Source organism: Arachis ipaensis, chromosome B8 (genome assembly GCF_059453495.1).
Source record: "Arachis ipaensis isolate K30076 ecotype BB chromosome B8, ASM5945349v1, whole genome shotgun sequence".
Classification (NCBI taxonomy): Eukaryota; Viridiplantae; Streptophyta; class Magnoliopsida; order Fabales; family Fabaceae; genus Arachis; species Arachis ipaensis.
Genome location: NC_142443.1, coordinates 2,968,631 through 2,981,745, shown reverse-complemented (window position 1 = coordinate 2,981,745; position 13,115 = coordinate 2,968,631). Strand labels below are relative to the sequence as shown.

Sequence of the window (13,115 nt, the reverse complement as noted above, 5' to 3'; positions counted from 1 at the left end):
GTCAATGCTTGGTAGTGGATAAGGGTCCTTGGGACATGCCTTATTTAAGTCGGTATAGTCGACGCACATTCTCCATTTACCATTTTGTTTTTTGACTAGCACTACATTGGCTAGCCATGTTGGATACTTGACTTCTCTGATGAAACCGGCTTCTAGGAGCGCTTGTACTTGCTCCTCTACTATTAGAGCTCGCTCTGGGCCGAGCTTGCGTCTTCGTTGTTGTACAGGTCGAGATCCCGAGTAGACCGAAAGCTTGTGGGACATGAGCTCGGGATCTATCCCAGGCATGTCGGAGGCCTTCCAGGCGAAGAGATCAGAATTATCTCTTAGGAGCTTAGTCAACCATTGTCTTAGGGTTTCCCCTAGGTTGGCTCCTATGTGAGTGTTTTTTCCTTCCTCTTCGCCGACCTGAATCTCCTCGGTTTTTCCCCCGGGCTGGGGTCGCAGCTCTTCTTTAATCCTTGCTCCACCGAGCTCTATTGTGTGAACTTCTTTGCCTTTTCCTCTCAGGTTTAGGCTTTCATTGTAGCATTTTCTTGCCAGCTTCTGATCTCCCCTCACCGTTGCTATCCCCGCTGAGGTCGGGAATTTCATGCAGAGATGGGGCGTCGATACCACCGCTCCGAGTCGATTAAGGGTAGCTCTACCGATTAAAGCATTATAGGCCGACCCCACGTCGATGACTATGAAGTCTATACTCAGAGTCTTTGATTTCTCCCCCTTTCCAAAGGTGGTGTGGAGGGGCAAAAATCCTAGTGGCTTTATTGGCGTGTCACCTAATCCGTACAAGGTGTCGGGGTAGGCTCTTAATTCTTTCTCATCTAAACCTAGTTTGTCGAAAGCGGGCTTAAAGAGGATGTCCGCTGAGCTTCCTTGGTCTACTAGTGTTCTGTGTAGATGGGCATTTGCCAAGATCATGGTAATTACCACTGGGTCGTCGTGCCCAGGGATTACTCCACGCCCCTCTTCCTTTGTGAATGAAATGGTTGGAAGGTCGGAGGACCCCTCTTCGACCTGGTAAACTCTCTTGAGATGTCTTTTACGAGAGGATTTTGTGAGTCCCCCTCCCGCAAACCCTCCTGAGATCATATGGATATGTCTCTCCGGAGTTTGTGGTGGTGGGTCTCTTCTATCCATATTATCTCGCTTTCTTTTTCCATGACTGTCCGACCTTTCTATGAGATATCTGTCAAGCCGACCTTCTCTGGCCAGTTTTTCTATCACATTTTTAAGGTCGTAATAGTCGTTTGTGGAGTGTCCATATATCTTATGGTACTCACAGTAATCACCGCGGCTCCCCCCTCTTTTATTTTTAATGGGTCTGGGAGGAGGCAGCCTTTCGGTATTGCAAATTTCTCTGTATACGTCCACTACAGGAACTTTCAGGGGAGTATAAGAGTGATATTTTCTTGGCCTATCGAGGCCGAGTTCTTCCTTCTTCTTAGCTTCCCTCTCCCTCTCTTTCGTTGAGGGAGGGTGACCTGGTCGCAAACTCGGGTCTCTTAGCCTAGCGTTTTCTTCCATATTGATGTACTTTTCAGCTCTTTCCTGTACATCACTTAAAGAGGCGGGATGTCTTTTTGATATGGACTGTGAGAAGGGACCTTCTCTAAGACCATTGACTAGCCCCATGATGACTGCTTCGGTGGGCAGGTCTTGAATCTCCAAACATGCTTTGTTGAACCTTTCCATATAGGCCCGTAAGGACTCTCCGACCTCCTGTTTTATTCCCAGGAGACTTGGTGCATGTTTTACTTTGTCTTTCTGGATGGAGAACCTCATCAAGAACTTTCTTGAGAGGTCTTCAAAACTGGTAATTGACCTCGGAGGGAGGCTGTCGAACCACTTCATCGCTGCTTTTGACAAGGTTGTCGGAAAACCTTTGCATCGCGTAGCGTCAGAAGCGTCAGCCAGATACATCCGACTTTTAAAGTTGCTCAGATGATGCTTTGGATCAGTGGTTCCGTCGTAGAGGTCCATATCGGAGCTTCTAAAGTTTCTCGGAACTTTTGCCCTCATTATGTCCTCGCTAAAAGGATCTTTCTCCCCTAAGGGCGAATCTTCTCTCCCGTCGTGGGAGTTCTGACCTTTGAGGGAGGATTCTAACTTTAAGAGTTTTCTTTCTAACTCTTTTCGTCGCTCCATCTCCTCTTTTAGGTTTTTTTCGGTTTCCTTTTGTCGTTCCCGTTCCTGTTCTAGCTGCTCGAGGCGACTGTGGATTAATCCCATAAGCTCAATTGCGTGGGATGGTCCTTCTTTTTCTGATTCGCGCCCCTCCGAGGAATTCACCTTCGGGTTTTTGATTCCGGAGGTGCCTTCCCTGTGTTGATCATTGGCTTCCTGGTGAAGGGTCTGGTCTGCCTCATTGTTTCCAGTGTTTAGATTCTCTTGTTCAGAATCTGTCTCCACATGACCCTCTTCAGGAGATCTATCCGCCATCACTGGTTGATCTCTCGGGTCCCCGGCAACGGCGCCAATGTTACGGTGGGTAACCGGAGATTAATGGGCCGGATGGCGTTGGTTGGCCCAAACGTATGAAGGAGGTGGCTTTCGAGTGGACCTGGTACTCGGTGTTCCTCCGTCCGACTTGTACGTGAGAAAGAATGGGGGGTGGTACCTGCAAAGACACTCCGATGCCTAAGTTAGCAAGAGTGTGAGCAGGTTAGAGAGTATTGGAACTTAGAGATACTTGAATGGTGTCAGTGTATTTATAGTGGTGAACCAATAACCACCGCTGAAGTAGTGCCACCTTTTTAGGCGGATAACCGCTCCCATATCTTAGGGAGGTTAAGATATGGCCTTATGAAGTGGTTAGAGAGTTTCCAGGGGCAGTTACTCATTCGAATGAGTGTTATCTGCCAGCTAGTCCTCGTATCCGACTTCTTTGGAGCAGGTCGTGTTCAGTACCGACTTCTGGGGATGAAGGCTGGTACTGGGGGAGGGCCAACCCTTTGGGTTGGGCTTCTTTGCTTGGATCCTGGGCCCTATTTATTGGGCCAGGGTATGAATAATGCTTAAATCAAATTTAGATATGACCATGGAGTGAGCTTCAACATCTAATAGATTTAGATATGACCCTAGCCAATTAATTTGGTTTTGTCTCTTTTTTTTTCTTTCTTTTCTATTTAGTCACCAAAAAAAAAAATTAAATTTGCCTAATTCAATTTATATAAATTTATTTAGGATAAACATATAACCAATTTTTATTCAGCGCTTTTACAAAATTTTAGTCTTGATCAATGTAAATTATCCTTAGTTTTATTCTATCGTAATTTGCCTTCTTATTTATTTCACCTTTTTATACTACTTTTTCCTCTTATTTTTTTCCATCAACTATTTATAATCCCCGAGAGCCTCCAATATCATCATTCATATGTCGTTTACCACTATCTACCATCACATCTACTATTGTTGTTGGTTAAAATTAATTATTTGTTTAAGTAATGTAACTTAACATCATATATACACTTAACTTTTAAAATGAACATCATCTAAAGGATACAAATAATAACAGCATCCAACAGTCTAATCTGCTGAATACGTAGATGCTATATAGAATATAAAATATAGGTAAAGATTTGCATCGAATTCCTTGCATCAAATCAAGCAAGGAACTGTGAACATTTTTCTTTTCTGAATAGTCATTATAGATTAACTTCATAGTTCTCAACTGAAAATAATCAGAATATGGTAAAAGTGAAGATCAAAATTCCTAATGCATAAGGCTGAACACAAGCACAAGAACAAGATGAATTATACTAGCTTGCTCTCTCTCTCAAAGCACATATTTTATGGTCTCGAGGTCTTTCAATTGAGGATTCAAGAAAAAAGAAGCACAAGAACCTTACATGACTGACTGCAGAAATATATTTCCCAGCCGAATAAAAAATGCTACTATAGTCAAAATAACTATGCCAAATGAACTGAAACCCAGTTCAATAACCCTAAATCCCAACTCACTTGAAGAAATGCATCAAATTGCTTGGGGTTCAACTTTTTGGTCATTGTCTGTTGAGGTCGCCAGGTTTTGTGAGCTTTCCGAGGCTTTTACTATATTCGGGAGGTACCTCCAACAGCGCTTGTGAACGCCACTAATTTTCTTGGGAGCATCGGCTGGCAAGCCTGCGATAATTTCTATGATATCAGAGCCAGCCAGACAACAAGTACAAACGATCTTTGCTGTTCATGTAATGCCGCATATAATAGGCTTGTTGTAATTTGCAAATGGCTTAAAGAATTTATTGAGCAAGGCTTCTAAGTTCTAACACATAATCATATTAGCATAACTTAGGAGACTTGGATCATAAAATTCGACATTATTGGACATGATACAATATGAATCAGACAATTAGAGAAAGTTCAGCCAGTAAGAAGAACAAAAGCATTCAACTAGATATTCCAATAAACTAAAAATTCAACCAAGAAGCACATCAAAACCATACATAGCACATTCCAGCTTCCTGATTCAGTATTTCAGCTTTTTAATCACATTCACTCCCCTAAACCCCTTCCAACCACACCATAAGATTATGTTACAACAAGAGAAAAGTGCATCAACAATATGCTCAAACACTTTTCACTTATCAACATTTTTTATTGATTATGCAGACTCTTCAGATATGGATCCCTTGCAAAGAGATTATAATATACATTACCCTAAATGATTACCAAGCCAAATTCATATATAACACTCCAATTGAAAAATAAAAATTCAGCATAGTAATCACTGCCTTCAACAAACAAAACTAATTGCAAATCCACAACTTCTTAATAAAGCACTTCTACTAAAAATGCAAAACAGATTTTTTTTTAAAAAAAAAAATCAAAACTTTGATAATAAGAGTTACGAGACTAACCATTTTTATAAGCAATTCCCCATGCCTTGCCATGTCTTCCATCCTGCCACCAAAAAAAAGAGGGATTTGAGTTTGATCGCGAATTTCAAATAAGACGATGAAATGATTAAGATTGAGAAAAATGGAGGAACCTTGTAGAGATTAATTTTGGTGATTTCATAAGAAACTTCTTTCCAGTGACTCTTGGCCATGTGGTACCCGATTCCCCAATTAGGTAGGAACTGAGCGACCTCGAACAAGTTCTTCTTCTTTCTTCGCTTTGATTTCTTAGGGCTCTGAGAAGCTGCAGAGGAAGAGACAGAAGCAGAAGTCGAAGGAGAAGTGCTTAGGGTTCTGATGAAGCTGAGTAAGGAATAGCTTCGAAAAGTTTCGAGCTTGGTACCCAACGCCATCGCCATTGGTGTTTTCTGTTCACTGCTTCCTCTGTTTCAAGCTGGCGGCGAAAGTTCCCATTTTTCCCCCAAAAAATAGTAATAGTATCGTTTGTTATTATTATTTATTATTTATTAGTAAATAAAAAAAGTTATTTACACTGTAAAATACGCATTATCTTTTTATTTATAGATAGTAGCTTTACTAGGCTTGACCGCTTAAGTTTATTTAAATTAATAAATATTTAGACTATTAAAAGAAAATTAATAAGCCAAGAAGCAATAGCTCAAATAGCATAGTCCCTCCATACTCAATTAAGAGGTTGTGGGTTCGAGTCTCCATATCTTCGGTAAAAATAAAAAATAAAAGAAAATTAATAAAAATGTATTTTGAGATAACAAAAAAAATAAACCGACTGATTTCCAAAAAAAAATTTGATCAAATATTGATGTACCAATTTGAGTTTAAAAGTAAAGAAATATAAAAATATTACAAAAAATAATTATTATATGAAAAAGTGGGGAGCCAATGGAATATTTGTACCGTACAATGGAGATATATGGAGTATTAGAGTTTCTCTATCAACGTAAGTTTCTGGGATGAGTTGTATCATGACATGGTATTAGAACTCTAGATCCGAAAGGTTAAGAATTTGATTTTGGATGAACCCTAAAATTATTATATATTTATGTATATTTATATATATTATTTAATTCATTTTTAAGTGTTTTCTAAAAAATATCAAAGAGAAGTTTGCATATAACTTATATAACTAACTAGTTTACATGAATCAAATCAAGTAGACAAGTAATCAACTCAAATATTAATTAAAAGATGACTTATCTATATTTTGGATATTTTATGATTATGATAATTTAACTTACTTTTAGTAAATCTCTAAAATTCACTAATCTAATTCAATATTTGGTATATCAGTTCTTTGTTTCTAGTAAGTTTAGCAGAAATCAAATATGTTTTTTGCATAATTATTCTGCATTGCCAATTAATTCACATTATACTGATAAATTTAACTACTACTTTTTTCTAAATCATAGTTTTAAATGAGAAAATGTTATAAAAAAATAAAATAATAAAATGTCAACTAATGATATAAGAAAAAAACAATATTGGAACCCACTATAAACATGATAGTTTCTACTTTCTAAGGTTCAAATCTGAAGAAAACAAGAATTCCGCATCATCTACATGTTTCATGCAAACTTTCAGTGTCATCCACACTTTCATAAACTAACCTTGCTGCATGGACAGCATGGTTAAATACAAAAATCTCGATGCTATTCTTGATTTCAAAACTCTCTCTCTACATACAAGACTAAGATTACAGTTGGAATCTTCCTTCTTTGGTCTGTACACTTGAATGTATATCAATAACACCACTCAAACATGATTGCATTCATCTCCATAGGAATTCCCAAGGTCCTGATCCTGTTCCAATCCTGCATCATATGATCTTAATTACTTCATTGATTGAAAGTGAAAATTTCAATTAGGTGAAAAGAAAAGAAAACATGAGAAAAAAAGGAAGCTTTTAGTTTGGAGAGTTTAATTTTGATGCTGTAACGCGTTTTACACAGTCGTGCAATCACATCACTTCTTTTGGATAACCATTCATGTGGTCTATTTTTACTGATATGGTGTTATGTAATTGGATGCACGTGTAAAACTACTTTACATTGAACCAGTACATCAAAATTAAATTGGGTTTTCATTATCTGTCTTTTCAAACAACAAAACACAATGATACATTAGAAAGTAGTTGGATTAATGAATCATTGTCATGTTTAAGTAGATAGAACAGAGAAGTATATAGTGGGGTTGAAACGTTACCTCAAGAAGCCAGCAAAGGCCCTAAGAGACATATAAATTGTCAAAGCAATCCATATTCCAATGAAACCACCAGCAGATGACATGATAAGTAAACATACTATGCTAATGATGGCCACCACAATCTGAGAATCAAGAAATGCAATATATCATAAATGAAGTAACTTTTCCTGCTTGTTTCTTATATATTGACCCAAAAACATGGAAGAAAAACCCACCATAGAGAAGGCTGAATATGCGAAATCAGATGCTCCAAAGTTGACACCATCAAATACAAATGCCAATGAGTTCAGGGGTTGTGTTAATGCTACAAACTGGAAAAACAAGTAACATCAATTTAGAGGACTTTTAACACCATAGAACTGCTTTAATGATTGAACAAGGAATAAAATTACCGGTATCCCCATTCTAATGAGATGGAGGACTTTAACATCTTCAGTAAACAGCTTAGCTCCAAAGTGCAATCCTGTTCCAAGAATAAATGCAAGTCCCACACCTAGAACCAATCCCATCTGCAGAAAAACTTGTTATGTTTAAAGTTTTGCTTATTCTAGAAGAAAGACTAGTCGCTGGAATTCTTGTCAAACATTGGAAAGAACCTGCAATACTCGCGAAGCAGTTGTTGTGGCCTTCTCATAGTCCTTATTAGCAAATGCACCCGCAAGAATAGCCTAAACAAACATCATAATTTGCAAGTTATGAACAAACAGAAACACAGACAACCATAGAAATCGCCTTTTCCCTTCTATTTCTAAAATCTAAATTAATTGTTTCGCACTGAAGTCGAACGAGTATGTATCTAACCTGCCCAGCAACAGCCAGACCATCAGCCAGAAGAGACACTGCCAGCCAAATCTGTAGGCACACTTGAAAAGCTGCCATGGATGTTGATCCGTGGCGCGCAGCTAAAGACGCGGCCAGTGTCACACAGAATGTTACAGCAATGACTCTCATTAACAATAGGAAACCTATATGACAAGAATGAAAAAGAGAAAGAGCAATTTTAATTGTGGTCTAAATGATAGAATCTTAATATTTGGTGAAGAAGATTATATTCTCACCATTTCTAAGAAATCGGTCAAATCTCAAATGCTTGATGCTTGGAGGAATAAGATCAACTTGTTCCATCAACCTCCATAGAAGTATAACTGAAATAAGGTACCTGCATTAACAGTTAAGTTTAAAATATGAAATTTTGGCATAGAATAGTTTGCAGGGTCAACTATACTTAATCAAGAGTGTGTAATAACAGAAAGGAAATTGAAAACAAACACAAAACATACTGAGATATAACATGGGCAATGGCTGCACCGCTGACGCCTAAGCGAAATACAAACATGAATAAAGGATCTAATGCTATATTGGTAACATCTCCAGCCACTAGATTACATCAAAGAAAGAGTAATTAGAATCAGATGATAGCAGGATACTGTGACACTACTAAATCAACATAAATTCTAGTATGTCAAGGAATACCAGTAGCATATAGAGGAGTTCTAGTGTCCTTAAATCCTCTGAAGACTCCCTGCATCGCCAACGAAAGAAGAACCGCAGGAGCACCAAGGGACCGCAGTGTCAGGTACCGTTGCGCAGGGTGTAGCATAGGAGAGTCCTGAACAAATATCCTGTATTATTAAGCAATCATCCTCTTCTGGTTTAAATTGCTGAAGCTTTAAAGTAACATAAAAGTTCTTACAGAAGCTACTCCCATGAAGTTCAATAAAGGTTTTGCTGCAGATATAAGTAGTACTGCCTGGATGAGGCCAAGGATGCCGCCGATAAATATTGCAGATGAAGCCGAAGGGATATGCCTTTTCTTTTGTTGCGCCTCCTCAACTGTGTCAAAGCTTTCACCAGCCAAATCTAGTTTCTGAATACTTCCAACAATGGTACCTTTCTGGGGTAGGAACTCTTTGGTTTCAGCATCAGAGGGTGGACCTGCTTCCATGGTTTCGCTTTCATCTACCGGAGGACTTGCTCCGGTGATGCTGTCTTCCTCAGCCACAAAAGAGGTTGTGCAACTGACAAGGGGGAATATTGCAATCCTTGACACTTGATTGAAGAGAGCTATTGAAACTCCTACAGCAGCAAGCTCCACTGCACCTGCATGAACCAAAATGCATTATAAGAAATTCAACTTATATATTCCAATTCTCATTTCTACCATAGTTCCATGGAACGCAATAAGTTCTGGTTTAGTACACAGTACGCGACATGTAAAATATTTTATATGAAAAGTATATTGAGAAATGTTTAAGTACCAACAGAATTTATTGTTTGTGGCCATCGCTTTCAGTCATCAATCTAATTCCTTTAGTCTAATAATTCAACAACATACTTTTAGTCGACGCTTTTAAACATTGATGGCTAGCTGCTCGCCAAAAAACAATAAATTCTACCTACCCTCTAGCATTCTTCGAGTATATTTATGCGAAAAGTACAGTAGGTGAATTCATGTAACTATGATTTCTACTAATCATTACAGGAAACATACCGATTCGGCCTATGAATGCTGTGTCAACCAGTGAAGCTATGGGGTCTGCTGTCAAAGCCATTGCTGCAGGCAGTGCAATAGACAATATTTCACGACCAAGACTATCTAATTTGAAAACTTGTCTGCATTAACAATAAAATCAAAAGTTAACAGAAACAACAACACCCCAAAAGATAAAATCAAACACAGGAACAGGATTATATGAAATCAAATCAAACCTGGTATCCTTAAAGAAAGTGCAAAGTGGTATTCTCCTCCAATCCCCTGATGATGTTGAGGAAGACGGTTTCTGCTTCTCAGCCATTTTCTCTACCAAAAAATCACTGTGTTGTTTGGAAAACCAACGAAACAGATAATAAATAACTATTAATAAGAATTTGTAGCTGAAGGAATGCAAATAGACCTCCACTATCTAATAATGCATTTAATCTTATCATAAAGATGGAATATATGTGAAGGAATAGTGATCACAATCAACAAAACAGATGCTATTTCACATATTATTCCCCGGTGGATATTACTCTAAGACAAAAACAGAATCACAAGTTTTAAAGAACAAAACAAAAAAGGGGTTAAGAAAGAAAGAAAGTGGTACCTATGTGACGTTGAGATGAGTAAGTTCAGTGCAGAATGAGTCAAACTTAAAGCTGATATCAAACTCTGAATTCTGAATGTTTCTGGTAACTGTCTCAAGAACAAAAATCAGAGACAGAAATACACTGATTCCAAACTTGAAACACGAGCCAAGAAAGGATAAAAGAAAACGCAGCTGAGTGAGTGGAGAAAAAGTGAAGAATCAATCCAATTTGCAAAAAGAAGACAAAGAAAGTGCCACTCGGATTTCCACTCCAACGCTTTAAAACTTGCACACACACTTGTCTTTTAAAATATGTAAAATAGCGTCACCATCCAAAAGAATTCTTGTACGAATTATGATCATCACCATAATCATGTATATAGATTCATATATCTCATCCCAGAGGCGTAAAATTGAAGCCAATTATTGGGAGAGGAGATAACAAAATCTGGAACAAGAACAGAGGCACCATCATGCATGCATATGTCCCATGTTATATATATATAAAATCAGATGTCACACAATATGCGTGCGACATTAGAAGAGAAAGGCGGAAACATTTTCTGAGGTAGCAAATCTGGAATCATAATAATGGTGAAGGAAGATGAAATAGCGTGGGGGTCCCACCAGTTTTCAGGGCACAGATTCTTCCGGGAACTCAGATAATTATTACTTTGAAGACTCAGATAGATTTAGAGAGGCGTTTTTCACTTATTACGCCGACCATGAATAATGTTGTGTTATGTGTCAATACGAGGATATATAGACGAATTTCAAAGCGGCACTGCATGCTTACCACACCTTGCCACGTGTCCATGCGCTTCCATTATTCTTAGCCTATGTTTATTTGAGGGTGAAAACTCAGGTAACGTGAAGTTGATATATGAGAGTCGTTAAAATAAAAATTTAGTCAAATAAGTCAAATTATCTAACGATTTTCAGTTATCAATGTCACGTGAAATCAACTGTACCTGAGTTTTCATCTTATTTGAGAGAAAAATAGAAAAAAAAAATTAAAAAAAGGTTAAATAGTACAAAAAATTAACGAGATTTACTATTTTTTTAAAATATAATATTAGAAAAAAAAAATAGAAAACTTGTTATGTTTTTCTATTTTTAATGTTACCTTTTTTTAAAATATATTTTATAATATAAAAATAAATTTATTTTTTTTAATATTTTTTTATTTTTAATCTAAATATATCTAAAAAAGATAAAATTTATTTTTTTATTTCTTTCTTTTTATATTTTTTTTCCAATTAAACATAGTCCTAATGAATGGAAAGTGGATCTTCAAAAGATTTTTTACTAATATTCTCCAATTTCAGTAGGTTAAGAATTAATATGTTACGATGTGAAATTTTCAACCTTTATTTAAACGAATTAGTGGACGACATCAAATCTTTAATATTGTTTAAATGAATTAGTAAATTAACCAATTTAATTAAATAGAAAATGACTTTTGATTGCAAAGTAAAGTTAAGCTAAGCGTTAGGCGACCGTCTGGCCATATTATTATTTCATTTCATAATCGCATTTTTTGTATGGTCCCATTTCTGTTTTATTTTGAAATAATTTTACATGATTTAATGTGGCCAGTTTATGATGCAATAATTTATTTAACGGGTTAGTTGTCCACTTGCTAATATAGGAAATAAAAATCTATTCAAGAAAGAGTTCATGGCCACTGCAATTGTGCAAAGGTCATGACATCTTCACGATAATATGAATTTTTGGCCCCAAAAAACTATTAATACATTATATTGAAATTCAGAGAGTTAAAATAAAATAAAAAGTTCTGTTAGGGAGCTAATGAAATATTTGTATAATGTGTATAATGGATTATGAGTTAAAAAATGAACATCATCCATACTATTCAGAATAATCATTCGGCTACCAGGAATGATAAACATCTCATGTCATAAAACCACTTATCCTTTAGGATAAGTGAGTGAATTTTGGAGTTCACCAAAGATCGAACTCTTAAACTTTTGAATTTAGAGCTCTAATACCATGTCATGAAATTACTCATCCCAAAAGTTTAAATTGATAGAAAAAGATAATACTAATAGTTATATCTCTAATACTGAATCAAACATCCCTAAACCTCTATGTACACATTGTACAGCTATTGACCGAATACTTCCTCTAAAATAAAATAAAATGTTGTGTGAGTGAAATGAAAAGGTTCAAGTGCGTGGTTATCATGATTCCAAAGACATGGACTAGAATCTAACCACGCATAACGCATACCGTCCGGATAATAATTTCATGCATATATCACAAAGTGTAACGCTTTAATTTGGTGACTACTGACTAATACTCCACTAATTAGTACCACCAGACCTAAGTCACTAATCAATTAAAACTTGGAGGCCACTCAGATAAAGACGCCTAAAACGTCTTTTTTTAAATATGCTTGTATGTTGTGTTTTAATTGGTTTCTGTATAATTTATTCGGTGTTCCTCGTCACATATTATTAAATTCCTCAAAAGATTTTCATTCCAGAAACAATAAAAAATATTTAATTTGGACTAAAACAAAAAAGGTAATAAATTAACTATTAGATTCTTTTTAAAAGATTATTTACATAAAAAATATATCACATTCATCAAAATATATATATATATATATATATATATATATATATAAAATAATTATTATATTATATATTAAGATTCACTAATTTAAATTTTTTTTTATTTTTAATATAAACATTAGAAATAAATAAAATTTTTATAACTAAATGTAGTATAACAAAATATATATAATATTAATTAGTTCTCAAAAAATTCTAAAAAAAATAGTTTCTTTCATTTTAGTAAAATAACTATTTATTAAAGTAGACAAATTAATTATTTTCTTCTCATATACAATTTTTTAAGACATAAAAGTAATTAATTAGGACATTAGTTAAGATAATTAAAGTCACAATTTCATTAAATTTTTAATTTAAAGAAAAATTCTAGT

At 35.9% G+C, this 13,115-nt stretch overlaps 2 protein-coding genes across 2 annotated transcripts; both read right to left on the bottom strand.

Moving 5' to 3' along the window:
• Nucleotides 1-3,623: 3,623 nt before the first annotated feature.
• Nucleotides 3,624-5,327, bottom strand: LOC107614237 (28S ribosomal S34 protein). Its single transcript, XM_016316463.3, has 3 exons — nt 4,988-5,327; nt 4,857-4,899; nt 3,624-4,122 (listed from the first exon to the last, which is right to left on the bottom strand). The coding sequence occupies exons 1-3, from the start codon at nt 5,252-5,254 to the stop codon at nt 3,974-3,976; spliced, it is 459 nt and encodes a 152-aa protein (XP_016171949.1). The 5' UTR covers nt 5,255-5,327; the 3' UTR covers nt 3,624-3,973.
• A 1,012-nt stretch (nt 5,328-6,339) lies between these two features.
• On the bottom strand, nt 6,340-10,888 carry LOC107612990 (protein DETOXIFICATION 42). The gene is made up of 13 exons (XM_016314805.2): nt 10,163-10,888; nt 9,786-9,890; nt 9,568-9,689; nt 8,770-9,176; nt 8,550-8,685; nt 8,357-8,453; nt 8,135-8,235; nt 7,878-8,041; nt 7,673-7,744; nt 7,469-7,585; nt 7,292-7,387; nt 7,077-7,198; nt 6,340-6,685 (listed from the first exon to the last, which is right to left on the bottom strand). Exons 2-13 carry the CDS (start codon nt 9,869-9,871, stop codon nt 6,643-6,645), a joined length of 1,563 nt encoding a protein of 520 aa, XP_016170291.1. The 5' UTR covers nt 9,872-9,890; nt 10,163-10,888; the 3' UTR covers nt 6,340-6,642.
• Nucleotides 10,889-13,115: the final 2,227 nt, after the last annotated feature.

Excerpts from the sequence above, each read along its gene's own strand:
- LOC107614237 (XM_016316463.3), bottom strand. The coding sequence starts at position 5,254 with ATGGCGATGGCGTTGGGTACCAAGCTCGAAACTTTTCGAAGCTATTCC. Across the intron at positions 4,900-4,987 it reads CCAAAATTAATCTCTACAAG|GATGGAAGACATGGCAAGGC; the intron begins GTTCCTCCATTT and ends TTTTGGTGGCAG. Across the intron at positions 4,123-4,856 it reads GGGAATTGCTTATAAAAATG|GCTTGCCAGCCGATGCTCCC; the intron begins GTTAGTCTCGTA and ends AAATTATCGCAG.
- LOC107612990 (XM_016314805.2), bottom strand. The coding sequence starts at position 9,871 with ATGGCTGAGAAGCAGAAACCGTCTTCCTCAACATCATCAGGGGATTGG. Across the intron at positions 8,042-8,134 it reads TGACCGATTTCTTAGAAATG|GTTTCCTATTGTTAATGAGA; the intron begins GTGAGAATATAA and ends CTTGTCATATAG. Across the intron at positions 7,745-7,877 it reads GTCTGGCTGTTGCTGGGCAG|GCTATTCTTGCGGGTGCATT; the intron begins GTTAGATACATA and ends ATGTTTGTTTAG.